The sequence below is a fragment of the Sceloporus occidentalis genome, unplaced genomic scaffold, assembly GCF_023333645.1.
Source record: "Sceloporus occidentalis isolate IW3139 unplaced genomic scaffold, rSceOcc1.0.p SCAF_2, whole genome shotgun sequence".
Lineage (NCBI taxonomy): Eukaryota > Metazoa > Chordata > Lepidosauria > Squamata > Phrynosomatidae > Sceloporus > Sceloporus occidentalis.
The window spans coordinates 250736289-250749552 of NW_028316982.1; the positions used below are offsets into that span (position 1 = coordinate 250736289).

The 13264-nt window shown below is 39.0% G+C and overlaps 1 protein-coding gene across 2 annotated transcripts in view; it reads left to right on the forward strand.

The window, feature by feature from the left end:
* LOC149319982 (pre-mRNA splicing factor CWF19L2-like) overlaps positions 1-13264 on the forward strand; it is an 82167-nt gene that overhangs the window by 12493 nt on the left and 56410 nt on the right. For both annotated transcript variants that reach the window (XM_089512715.1, XM_089512716.1), the window contains exons 2-5: positions 2936-3046; positions 3800-3913; positions 5749-5862; positions 10863-10982. In XM_089512715.1, coding sequence (XP_089368841.1) covers positions 2936-3046; positions 3800-3913; positions 5749-5862; positions 10863-10982 — 459 coding nt within the window. The remainder of the gene's footprint in view (positions 1-2935; positions 3047-3799; positions 3914-5748; positions 5863-10862; positions 10983-13264) is intronic.

Below are 13264 nucleotides of genomic sequence, written 5' to 3' on the forward strand. Positions count from 1 at the left end.
GAGTGACAACAAAATAATCAGTAGGGTGGTTGAACTGAGAGAGACCTAAATTTGGGACTAATGGAATGTTTAGGGAGGAAGGAATTGTAGCGTATTTATATGCCTTTGTGAAGATAGTAATATTGCAGAAATGCAGTTGGGGAACTGTGATTATTTATGGGTAAATGCCATTGAAGATAAAGGAGAGAAGTGTTGCAGCTTAATTAAGGAGAAGTCTAATGGTTTGTTTTGCCCATTCTTTATTTAGAAGCTTTTGGTACAGGATACACTTTCTTCTTCTCCCCATTTAACACTTTAATATACTGCTTGTAGTTTCTGGTGTATTGGTCTCAAAAGATGGCTGTTTGTTTCAGGAAATCCGGATTCAGATACAGTATTACATTTAACTGTTTCTGTTTCATTTACATTGGAAGATACTTGGTATGATTATGTGATTAATAAGCTGAGCTACCTTTTGGCTAGATATCTATCTTTATGATAAAAAAAAGGTCTTAGTTTTATCTTGAGTGACAAAAGGTGGACTAACTAGATATCATAGAGAATGCTTGTCTGCCTTTGAAAGTAACTTCCCTTTAGTTATTTTTAGTAACAAAAAAGCATATTGATGCCATTGTTTTCCAATCAATGGCAAGCCGTCTTGAGTCTCTGTACCAGGAGGAAGGCAGGATAATAATAATAAATAAGTGTAGTGAGATGATGAAACTGATGTCACACCAACCATTCTGTAATGCTGGATTATTTTTCAAGTGGGAGAAAGAAACAATGACACGAGGGTGTCTCTTTGAGCAGTAGGAATATCTGTATGTCAACAGTAACATCTGGTCTTACCTGAAATTCGTAAGAGGTAGGTTACCCAAATTGTACTGTTTCAACCCTTAGACTGAAGGATGTGTTTAGATTACAGTTTGAGGAGGAAGACTGGTGGCTTAAAAAGGATGGCATGTATGTTGCCTGTTTTTCTTTCTGATTCAGCCCTACTACCTGTCGTTCCAGCTTGTATCTATGTCTTGTGTCATGGAGGTATGTATGGCCATTGCTATACACTGAGAAGAATACTTGCTGTTTTGACATTGGTGTTTTTATGCTGCTGTGATAAATGGAAAGACCTGGATCTGTTCACAGTTCTAGTGAAAAGCTGAAGGTTTTAGGTCCAAAACATCTTGTAGAAATAATCCAGTTTGAGACTCCTCTAACTGCCCTGGTCCAGTGGTAGGGAATCTTGGGAATTATAGTTTATTGTGCCACCAGAGCTTTCTGATGGAGAAAGCTAAATGTCTCACAAATCTGCAGTTCTCAGAACTCCATAGCATTGAGCCAGGGCATTTTAAGTGGTCTCAAACTGGATTATTTCTGCAGTGTGTTTTGGACCTTAGTCTTAATAGTCCATGTACTGTACTTGATTCTTGTCATTGAAGGTGAGGGTTATTTTTGCTTTCATTAATAGAAGCAGAATTTCCAAGTTGAGGAAAGTAATAATTCTATTACATTCTGTGCTGCTCAGGCCTCATCTGAAGTACTGTGTTCCATTTTGGGCACCTCATTTTTTAAAAAAGATACAGACAAATTGGATCAGGTACAGAGAAGGGCATCAAGGAGGTTAAGAGATATAGAGAACAAAAGATATGAGGAAAGGTTGAATGAGCTGGATATGATGAGAAGAAGACAGAAGGGTGATGTGATGGCACCCCTTAAATAACATGCTGGTTCTCTGTAACAGAGAGGAGGGGGCAGGCCTGTTCTCTGTTGCCCTAGAGGGTAGGGCCAAGTTGTATGTTACATCATAATAGATTTTGATTGAACAGCAGAAGGAACTTCTCAACAGTAAGAGCAGTTTGGCAGTGGAACCATTTACCTAGATCACTGGTGTGGTCTCCTTCTCTGGACATCTTCACAAAGAGGCTGGACAGCTACCTGCTGGTGATGCTTTTGCTGGAGATCCTGCACTAAGCAGAGAGTTGGACTTGATGCCCCATGAATCCCCTTCCAACTCTATGATTCTTATGATTTCCTAGTGCAGAAGTTTATGAGAGCGGGCAACTACATTTGTGAAAGAAAGGAGATTACTGCACGCTATTTCTGTGCTGGGAAGGACGTGGGATCTAAAACTCAAAAATGGATCCTATCGCAATGCTCACCAGGCAGTAGGCAGCCCATAGGCAATCCATATACAGTCTGGGCTTCTCCTGCAGCTTTTCATACACAGGATTTTCCCATCTAAAAAGCTGTGTGAGAATCCCTGAGAAACCTTGGTTGCATACAGGTTGCCTACCACCCGGTGACAGCGTAATGTCATAGGACCAATTTTTGAGTTTCAGATCCCACATCCATCCCACCGCAGAAATGGCGTGTGATAATCTCCTTAGTAAAATGAATAAGGTCCATGGGTAAATTAAAAGATCTTGTATCTTTCATAGACTTGAACCTACTTCCTCAGATACATATTTACACGCATCTGAGAAAGAAGACTCAAGTCTGCGAAAGCTCATGCTACCAACATCTTTTTTTCAGTTAGTCTCAAAGGTGCTACAAGATCCCTTCACATTGATAAATTAGTACATGTTACATGCACTGTCAGCTTTGGTTCTTCACATGTTGGATGAACATATGGCCTGTGAAAGTGCAGGCTACAAGGTATATTTTACCGAATGACACTATAAAAATACAATATGGTGACAATTTGATTTTTTTTTTCACTTGACTGGTCAAATATGTTTTTGTTTTCAGATCTTAATTATAAATGTTGAGAAAGAAATAAAGCTGATTATAATGTTCTCTTTTTTTTAAAAAAAAAATCTGTTCCAAAAGTAAATTAAGTTTTACTTAACACAGCAGCAATAGCTGCTTTAGATAAGTAATTATTTCATGCATGTGTATTAACCAATATTTATTTAAATATTCAATCATTTCTTATCCTCCTTGCTTTTTTTCATTTTAGGCAAAAGCTGATTATGAAAAAAAAGAGAGAACGAAAGAGCTAAAGCGTCTCCGAGGGGAAGATACGTGGATGCTTTCTGATGTGAATGATCGTTTAGAAGAATTGAAGAAGGTAATATTTGTAGCTCTAATAAATAAAAACTTGTATTAATGCACCACTTTTGTTGTTGTGTGCCTTCAAGTTGTTTCTGATTTATGACAAGCCTAAGGCAAACCTGTCATGGGGTTTTCTTGGCAAGATTCCTTTGTGGGCGTTTGCTTTAGCCTTCTTTTGAGGCTGAGAGAGTGTGACTTGCCCAACGTCACGCAATGGGTTTCCATGGCCAAAAGGGGATTCAAACCCTGGTCTCCAGAGTCATAGTCCAACACTAAAACCAGTACACTATGCTGGCTCTTTGTTTGACCCAATACTGTTTTGCATTTGTCATATACAAAGGGCATCCATTTAATAAATCTCACCAACTGTGATTTTACATACCTCCATCATAGTAGCAAAACCAAGCAATATTAGAGCATGATTTTCATTTTCGCCTGACTGGTGATATTGATGATTAGAATGACCATAAACTTTATTTATATCTTGCCCCCCCCCCCCCCAAGGTAAAACAATAGGAGAGGATGATGTCACATTAATTGAGCAAAATCTTTAAATTATGACAGAATAATACTTTTACTTTTTTAAAAAAGTCGGCTGTTGTTATTGTGCTGTGTAAATACTAATCTAAACTAGAGAGCTAGAATCAATGGGGAGAGAAAGTGGCTTGTTTTATTTGATATTAAAGGTGCCCTGCAGTTTAAAAATGACAAAATAAGCCATACCTTACTGGCCTGACACTTCGATACAAATGATTTTTTTTAAATGTAGGAACACTCTGCTACAAAAAAGAAGAAAAAGGAGAAGCATTCAAAAAACCATAAAAAAGAAAAGAGGAAGAAGTATAAAGTAGAAAAAAACAATGACTCATCTGATAGCTCTTCTGTAAGTATATTGTCTGAGTCATCCAATAGTAGTTATTATAACAAATCCTGTATTGCAAATGTATTTGAGATTATAATTAGGTTTTTTAAACGGGTTATATATTTGAGGTACGATTACTGGTGTGGCATACACAAATGATGTAGAGACAGTAAGTTGATTTCTTATGTACAAAAGTGACATGTAGAATAAGAATGTAATAGTCTTGTAAGATCAAGTCAAAGGCCTATGTAACCCAACGTACTGTTAGCACAGTGGCCAATTAGTTCCTATAGTAAGCCTACCAGCAGGACATGACCAAGATGGACCCCCCCCTCGATTTTGTCTTCCTCAGCAACTGATATACAGTGGGCCCTTGGTACCCACTGGGATTTGGGTCCAGGATCCCCTGTGGAAACCAAAATCTGTGGATTTTAGATAAAATGGTGTAGTAAAATGGGTGCCCCTTATATAAAATTGAATGTATATATTTTAAAAATATTTTCAAGCTGTGGATGGTTGAATTTGTGGATAAGGAATCCGTGGATGCAGAGGGATGACTATACAGACTGTGAACCTGGATGTTTTGCCTGTGAACCTGGAAGTTGATAAGCCATCCGGTCAAGTAGCTATGACCAATGCTCCATGAATTCATTCAGTCCTCTTTTAAAGTCCTAACTGCGTCTTCTACTGTAACTCTGTACTGTGTGTAACAGTCCTTTGATCTGTTCTGAATGTTCAGAGTTTCAGTGGATCACCAAAATTTTTAGTGCCATATATATATATATATATATATATATAATATACGTGTGTGTGTGTGTGTGTATTTGTATGTATGCGTGTGTGTGTGTGAGAGAGAGAGAGAGGGAGGGAGGAAAGATCTTACTACTTTCTTTCTCCAGTCAGGACATAAATTTATATATCTATATCACCTTTTTTTCTAACACGTCTTCCAGTTTAACATTGCCTTCTTTTCTATTTTTGGGAGGGGGCTGTTGTTGTGACCAAAACTGTACACAGTATTCCGATATGGTTATACCATGAATTTTTATAGGAGCAGTATGATGTTGACAGTTCGATTTTTCAGTTCTCTTTCTAACAGTACCAGACATGGAATTCACCTTTTTATAACTATTGCATACTCGGTCAATATTTTGATCAAACTATCTACGGTACAAACCCCAAGATTAGTTTCTTATTCAGTCACTGCCAGCTCAGATCCATCATGTAAAGCTGGGATTTCCCCCTCAAACATGGATAATTTTACATTTAGATTCATTTGCCATTTTATTTCTCATTCTGTCAGTTTCGACAGATCCTTTTGGAGAACTCTACAATCATTTTTTATTCTCATTGACCTAAATAATTTTGTGTCACCAGTAAACACGATCATCTCAGTTATTAACGCATACCTCTAGGTCAGTGGTTCTCAACCTTCCTAATGCCGCGGCCCTTTACTAAAGTTCCTCATGTTGTGGTGACCCCCAACCATAAAATTATTTTCATTGCTACATGCAAATATGTGTTTTCTGATGGTCTTAGGTGACCCCTGTGATAGGGTCGTTCGACTCCCAAAGGGGAATATGCCTGATTCATATTTTAATCTGGCTGACTATAAATACTTGTAAAGAGCTTCAAATCCTAATATTTTCCCCTGAAATTTCTAATGTGTCCCCTTAATGCTTTACGCTTACCTTTCCTGGTTGATAAAAGCAGCCTCTGACAGTTTCTCATTATTTTGTTTTCATGGATAAAGGAGATAAGGTATTTTTAAAATGACATTTCAATGGTCAGGTAGACTTTAAAGGCCTTTCCAGTAATCTGAGACCAATTTTATGATTTGCCATTCCTGTTCTTAGGAATCTTCGGAGGAGTGGGTAGAGGCTACCAGTACAGGGCCTTCCAATACAGAAAAGGCTTGGAAAGTAAAGAAGGAACAACCAGACACTGCAGAAAGTCCTGTGACAGTTCAGGTAAGCACCTGGAATCAAAGAGCAGGAAGGAGAGCTGAAAAATAATTCTAGTCTAGCTCTCAGGTGAGATAGGAAATCTATTATCTGCAATTAACTGTTCAAAAGTGTACTTTTTTCTGGATCAATGTAACACTTAGGGTCAAACTAAGCACAATGTGGAGCATTTGTGATGTTACTTTGGTTAAAAGCAGCTTCAATGAAGGGAGTAATTTTGGATTAAGAAAAGAGGCTTTTAACTGTCTCCCCTCATGCTATTTATTTTTAAATTTTCCACCCAGAAGCTGCTATTAGCTAGGCAGGTAGGGGGAAAAATTGATATCCATATTGCGCTATTTTCTAATTTGTGATTAAAAACAGGCTAGGAAGCTTGGGGAATTTAAATAATCATGGGATAATAGGATTATAGCCCCCTTCCTCTCAGACTATTCAGTCATGAAAGTCTTAGAAAACACATAGTTTGTGCTTTATTTTAGACTGGACACTTTATATTGAGGTTTATGATTTTCAAGATGCTTCACTCAAAATTCTTCCAGTCCTATATAGAATTCAGTAAATGTTGAGTCTCCCTTATTCTGAATTCTGAATTGCGAAATATTCTAAAAATCAGAACTTTTTTCATGGGTGGCTGAGAGTGACATCTTTGCTTTCTGATGGTTCTGTGTGTACAAACGTTATTTCATGTACAAAATTATTAAATATGTTGCAAATATAGGTATTCCTGTATTCAGATTCCAAAATAAAATCTGAAATTTCTGATCCCAAACATTTCTCATAAGGCGTATTCAACCTGTTGAATGTAGGTGACTGAGGCTTTGATATAGTGACTAAGGAGCTAGGCAGACGGGGGGGGGGGGGGGAAGAGGAAGACAGAGGCCGCCCCTTTATCCCCTGCATCGTTGCCGTGGCGACCGCACATCGCTGCAACGATGTGCTCAGAAAAAGGAGCTGCAAAACACGGCTTCTTTTTCTGCCACTGCCAAGGCACCGTTACTGCCTTGGAGCAGTGCGGTGATGTCTGTTGTGCACCCTGGAGTGGTGCGCCCTGTTTGGATGCGGTACACAACGCACGTCATAAGTGAGTGCGTCGCCTGAAGGCACGTGCATCAAAATGGTGCTGGGAGAGCGCAGTAGGACCTGGGAGTGTGGGGACACTCCGCTCTCCCAAGCCCTTAAATCGGCCCCAAGACAGTGCTCTTTGCCCGTCTGTATTGGGTCTAACTTAAGTCCCTTACTGAGTCTGTAGTGATGGTAAGATTTCGCCCAGGATTTTCCTGGTTTGCAGCTCATACTTTATATTGTAGTCCTGAATATATCTGTTCAGAGGAAATCTCTTTAAACAAAGTATTGCAAGTTATTGCACTACATTAGTTTTTATTGTGTTTTACAAACATACATCCTCAGTATGTTACTTGGAAACTGTAAATTATATCATATGTAAGTCTGAAATTTCCTTAGCTGAATAATTTCCTGAATGCACAACTTACTCCATATTATATTTTAGACAGTTTTTCCAGCGTATAAGACAACTGGGCATATAAGACGACCCCCAACTTTTCCAATTAAAATATAGAGTTTGGGATATACTCACCGTATAAGACTACCCCTCTTCCAACGCACACCAAATAAAAATTTTAAAAGCATCAGATCTGATTTCAATATGGTAATTTTAATTTAAATTCTTATGACATGCAGGTACTTAGCAGGAAAACTTATTGTATACAAAGCCTGCTTGGATTGGTCAGCTCTCCCTGTCTGCCCAGCCCTCCCTGTCTCCAAGACAATCAGAGCAGTAGTGCAAACACAGCTCTTTTTTCCATACCCTGGGTGTCCCGGACGCCTGCAGTTTGCTCTGCCCTTCACTTACACCTTCCCCATGAGGCGCCCCCTCACCTCGTCATTGGGACCGCGTTAAGTCATTTCTTTCCACGAATCCTAGTGAGTGGATTTTCTTCTACTGTACTTGTATAGTGCTGCCCTTGCTGCTTTCATACAGTTGCCGCATGCGGTGAGGATGCTACTGCAGCCGTTTTTTAACTCCCTCCACCATATGCGGCGACCACAGATTCTTCCAGTCCAGCTTGGAAGTTTCAGTACCTGCCCTATAAGACAACACCCCGCGTATAAGATGACCCCCGACTTTTAAGAAGATTTTCCTGGGTTAAAAAGTAGACTTATACGCCAGAAGATACAGTATTTTTGTTTTCTTTCATTTGACATGTCATTGTAAACTCCTAACTAGCTGCTACCTATTTTTGCTCCAGGGACATTTTTTTTGTATCGTTGATATCATTTCCATTTTCTCTCCTGTAAGTCTCCAGGGAAATGTGTTTTTCTTTTTTAAATATAAGAACTTTATTCATTCGAGAGTTTAGTCCAGGGGTAGGCAACCTGCGGCCCGTGGGCCGGATGCGGCCCGGCAAGGCCTTGGGACCGGCCCCAGCCCGGTCCTGCCGCCGATTGCTGCCGGGGCCTTTGGCATCTCGCGCGCAGGGGCAAGGGGGGCAATTTCTATAGACGCCTCAGAAACATGCATTTATATTAGCATTTTTTTAAAAATCAGCAAATTTTTTTGCGTATCCTCCACTTTTTTAAAAAAAGTGTCCACCATTTGAAAATGTTGTCCTGCATTTGTCCTGGTTTATTTATTTATTTAATTTAAAAAAAATTAATAATATTTAATTATTTATTTTTTGGCTTCGGCCCCCCAGTTGTCTGAGGGACAGCAACCTGGCCCCCGGCTCAAAAAGGTTGCCTACCCCTGGTTTAGTCCTACCCAATGACTTTGGTTACATTTCATCACTTCAGTTACATAAGCAGTCTGTGAAAGGTTTATGGAGACCTGTGTGAAAAATGTTAGACATAGCACATCATCACTTGTGGTTGAAATCTTGTTCTGCAAATTCATATGTTGATTTTCTGTAATTAACATTAGCATTGCGTCCTCAGGATTTCACATGACCTTGTGTTCCTACTTCCCCATTCATTGCAAAATGAGTTTTTGCTTGCATTTCCTCAATCATAATTGTGGCAATAAAATGTTATGTTTTGCATGTTTACTTATCTAACAAGGGCCAAGGGAAACAAATAGCCTTTCCACTGGCTTTAAAATAGTTAGATAATAATGCATTCTCCCTTACCATTTTAAAACAAATTATAACCATGGTAAACATAACACCTCCTGCTAAAAGGTCAATATTAATTTGACAGATTCCTCAAACACGTGTTATGTATGTGTTGCATATTTCCTTCTCCGTTTCACTTTTACAGACTAGCTTACATATTGCTCTTAAATAAATATTTTCAGAGTAATTTACATACAATTAAACAATAAAGTTGGTTAATACATATTGCAGTTGGTATATTATCAGAATAAATTTAGCTGCTTAAAAGTTTGTGATACTAAAAGGGAAAATATGATGGACTTCATCCAGTTCTAGTAAGACATTACAATAGATAACAGTTAACATTCTGGGTTAACAAAATTCCATATCTGGTTTTGCCACTCAACTCGCCTCAAATGAGAATACTCTTCACCTTCTGGGAACAGTTCTTTAAAAACATCACTTAAGTAAAGTCAGCGTTGTAAAACAATTTCTACCATACAGCATAATGTATTCTGCAACAAATTAAGAAAGTATTATGCATAATTTTCATTTATCATTAAAACCTGACTTGCACAAGCCATTCTTCCTATGGTTTTAGCAAATTTGAAGGTGGAATCTTATTCTTAGGAAGCATGCTGCACAGCTGCTGAGATCATGTTTGCTTCTGTGACTCTTTAGAACGATGTTTTAATTGTGGTTTTCCAGTTGGGGTTACTTAATTCTGATGTGAATTTTATATGTGAATTTTCATTTGATAGTGCTTTTATATTTGCTATTTTTTGCTGTTGTTGTTATTGGAATATTGGAATGTTAATTATAATAACAAGGAGATATAGGCCTGTTACAGACTGCCAAAATAAAGCCGCTTCGGGTCTCTTTGGAGGTATGCTGTTTAAATGATGCATGCATCCTAAGAATCTGGAAGCTGCACCAAAGCTGCACTCCAGTGCTTAGGAATGGAGTGTGGCTTTGGCGCGACCTCCGGACTCTTAGGACCCATGCATCATTTAAATAGCATACCTCCAAAGAGATCTGAAGCAGCTTTATTTTGGCAGTCTGTAACAGGCCATAGTAAAGATGTTGAGGTTTACATAAAAGTGCTTTTGCTGGCCAATGACTATATATCAAACACAAATCTATTTATTGCCTTCTATCTTTCTTTGTGTCAGGAAGGTATATAGCCTTATTTATCTTGTATAGCAGGTACCCTTGTATCATTGGCAGCATTCATTTTTTTCCCAGTGTTGTTTTTCTTGAAAAGACTTCAACCCGCCCCTTGACATGGTGATATAATTTAGGGCTTCCAAATGTTGCAGAAATAAATATGTAGACTAATTGGATCTACTTAACAGTCTATTTGATACTTGGGCATAGTCTGAGTAGGATGTCACAAGAGCTGTACAGTGCACCTGTGCCCCATGATGGAGAATGCTGTTGCCAAATTGGACATAACAGAGACTGAAACTGTGTGCAAAGAGGATCATCAATTTTTCAGCACTCTTGGGATGAGGGATATGTAAATTCTCCAGAAGTAATGATTTACAAAATATGAGGCCCTAATGGAGAGATGAAAAATTCATGTTCGTAAGCTTGGTATGATGAATTTGTGTATAATTATCATTTCCCCCCATATGGACCACCATATTTACTTATATATGTACTATTTAAAAAAGTTTGTGTGAAAAAAATACACAGAAATGAAAAAGCTTGATTCATTAATTATCTTAAGAACTCTTATTTCTGTGTCATGGTATATGTCATACAATATCTTTTTTAGCACAGTTTTAAGTTTGACTTTTGTTCGTAAAGATTTGTTGTGCTGATTGTATATCATAACATTTGTTATGATGTGGGAAAGTAGTTTTTTCCCTCTTCTCTTTTCTTGCTCTTTTGCAGAGAGATGAGTGGATGACATTAGATTTTATGTCTGTGAAAACATTGTCTTCAGCATCGCTGAAGGCTGAAAAGCAGATGGAAAAATTATTGGAACAGGAGAAAGCTCAAGCACATGAACAGGTGGGTTAGGTTAATGACATATATATCACTATGAGAAACTGAAAATCATTGTATTTCCTAGTTGTGCTTGTTCATTGTCTAAAATTTGGATTGCTTCAATAAGTTGCCTTCCATTTTGGGACCAGATGCTTTGTCAGTCAATACTGAACACTATGCTCTGTAACGTCTTGGCAGTTTGATTCCTTGGGGGAGCAGGATTCAGCTGTTGGGGACGGATAGAAGCTATTAAAAAATATAAGAGGTGATAAGAAAGTGACCTGCAGCCATGGATATAAGTAAAATTGCAGGAAGTAGGCTGGGGAATAGTCACAAGGGTAAAACAGAGCAGGCCTAGGTACACCATCTCCAGAATGATGGATTATCACCAATAATAAGCAAGTGGTTCCAGAAGGTCCTTCAGAGTAGAACTGAGCTCTGTAGCACAGCATAGGCTGTGAAAACTGATCCAAGAGTTGATGGAAAATGATTCCCTTAAAGGAGTTATGCTCTGCACTTTTGCTGTTCTCATACTATCTGGAGAGGGTAGAGTTTGAGCTGCTACTTCTTGCAGGGCCTTCTTGCCGTCAAAATCAGCTAATCTCTGAACTAAGTTTCCAAAATAATTTGTGGTAGTATCAGCGGGGCTCATTTTTGAAGTTTTAAAAATTCAACATACAGTACTTAAAAATAAAGAAGAGGAAACCCCCTTTGGACTTGATTTCATAGAATCATAGAATCATAGAGTTGGAAGAGACCACAAGGGCCATCCAGTCCAACCCCTTGCCATGCAGGAAATCCAAATCAAAGCATCCCCAACAGATGGCCATCTAGCATCTGCTTAAAGACCTCCAAGGAAGGAGACTCCACTACACTCTGGGGGAGTTTGTTCCACTGTCGAACAGCCCTTATTGTCAGGAAGTTCTTCCTAATGTTGAGGTGGAATCTCTTTTCCTGTAGCTTGCATCCATTGTTCCGGGTCCTGTTCTCTGGTGCAGCAGAAAACAAGCTTGCTCCCTCCTCAATGTGACATCCTTTCAAATATTTAAACAGGGCTATCATATCACCTCTTAACCTTCTCTTCTCCAGGCTAAACATCCCCAGCTCCCTGAGTCGTTCCTCATAGGGCAAGGTTTCCAGACCTTTCACCATTTTAGTCGCCCTCCTCTGGACACGCTCCAGTTTCTCAATGTCCTTTTTGAATTGTGGTGCCCAGAACTGGACACAATATTCCAGGTGGGGCCTGACCAGAGCAGAATACCGTGGCACTATTACTTCTCTTGATCTAGACACTATACTTTTATTGATGCAGCCTAGAATTGCATTGGCCTTTTTAGCTGCCGCATCACACTGTTGACTCATGTTCAACTTATGGTCTACTTGGACTCCTAGATCTCTTTCACATGTACTTTTATTCAGCAATGTGTCTCCCATCCTATATCTGTGCATTTCATTTTTCTGCCCTAAGTGCAGTACCTTACATTTCTCCGTGTTGAATTTCATTTTGTTAGCTTTGGCCCAGCTTTCTAGTCTATTCAGATCATTTTGAATGTTGGTCCTGTCCTCTGGAGTATTAACTATTCCTCCTAATTTGGTGTCATCTGCAAATTTGATAAGTATTCCCCCAATTTTTTCCTCCAAGTCATTGATAAAGATGTTGAATAACACTGGGCCCAGGACAGAGCCCTGTGGGACCCCACTGGTCACTTCCCTCCAGGAGGAAAAAGAGCCATTGTTGAGCACCCTTTGGGTTCAGCCGGTCAACCAATTACAGATCCATTTAACAGTTCCTTTGTCTAGCCCACATTTTACAAGGTTGTTTGCAAGAATATCATGGGAAACCTTGTCAAAGGCCTTACTGAAATCAAGATATACTATATCCACATCATTCCCTTCATCTACCAAGCTGGTAATTTTATCAAAGAAAGAGATCAGATTTGTCTGGCATGACTTGTTTCTCTGAAACCCATGTTGACTTTTTGTGATTATGGCATTGCCTTCTAGATGTTCACAGACTCTCTGTTTAATGATCTGCTCTAGAATCTTTCCTGGTATTGATGTCAGACTGACTGGACGATAATTGTTGGGATCCTCTTTTTTCCCCTTTTTGAAGATGGGGACAACGTTTGCCCTCCTCCAGTCTGCTGGGATTTCTCCTGTTTTCCAGGAGTTCTCAAAGATGATTGCCAATGGCTCCGATATTACATTTGCCAGTTCTTTTAATATCCTTGGATGTAGTTCATCTGGTCCTGGAGACTTAAATTCATTTAGATTAACAAGGTGTTCCTCTACTATCTCTTTACTTA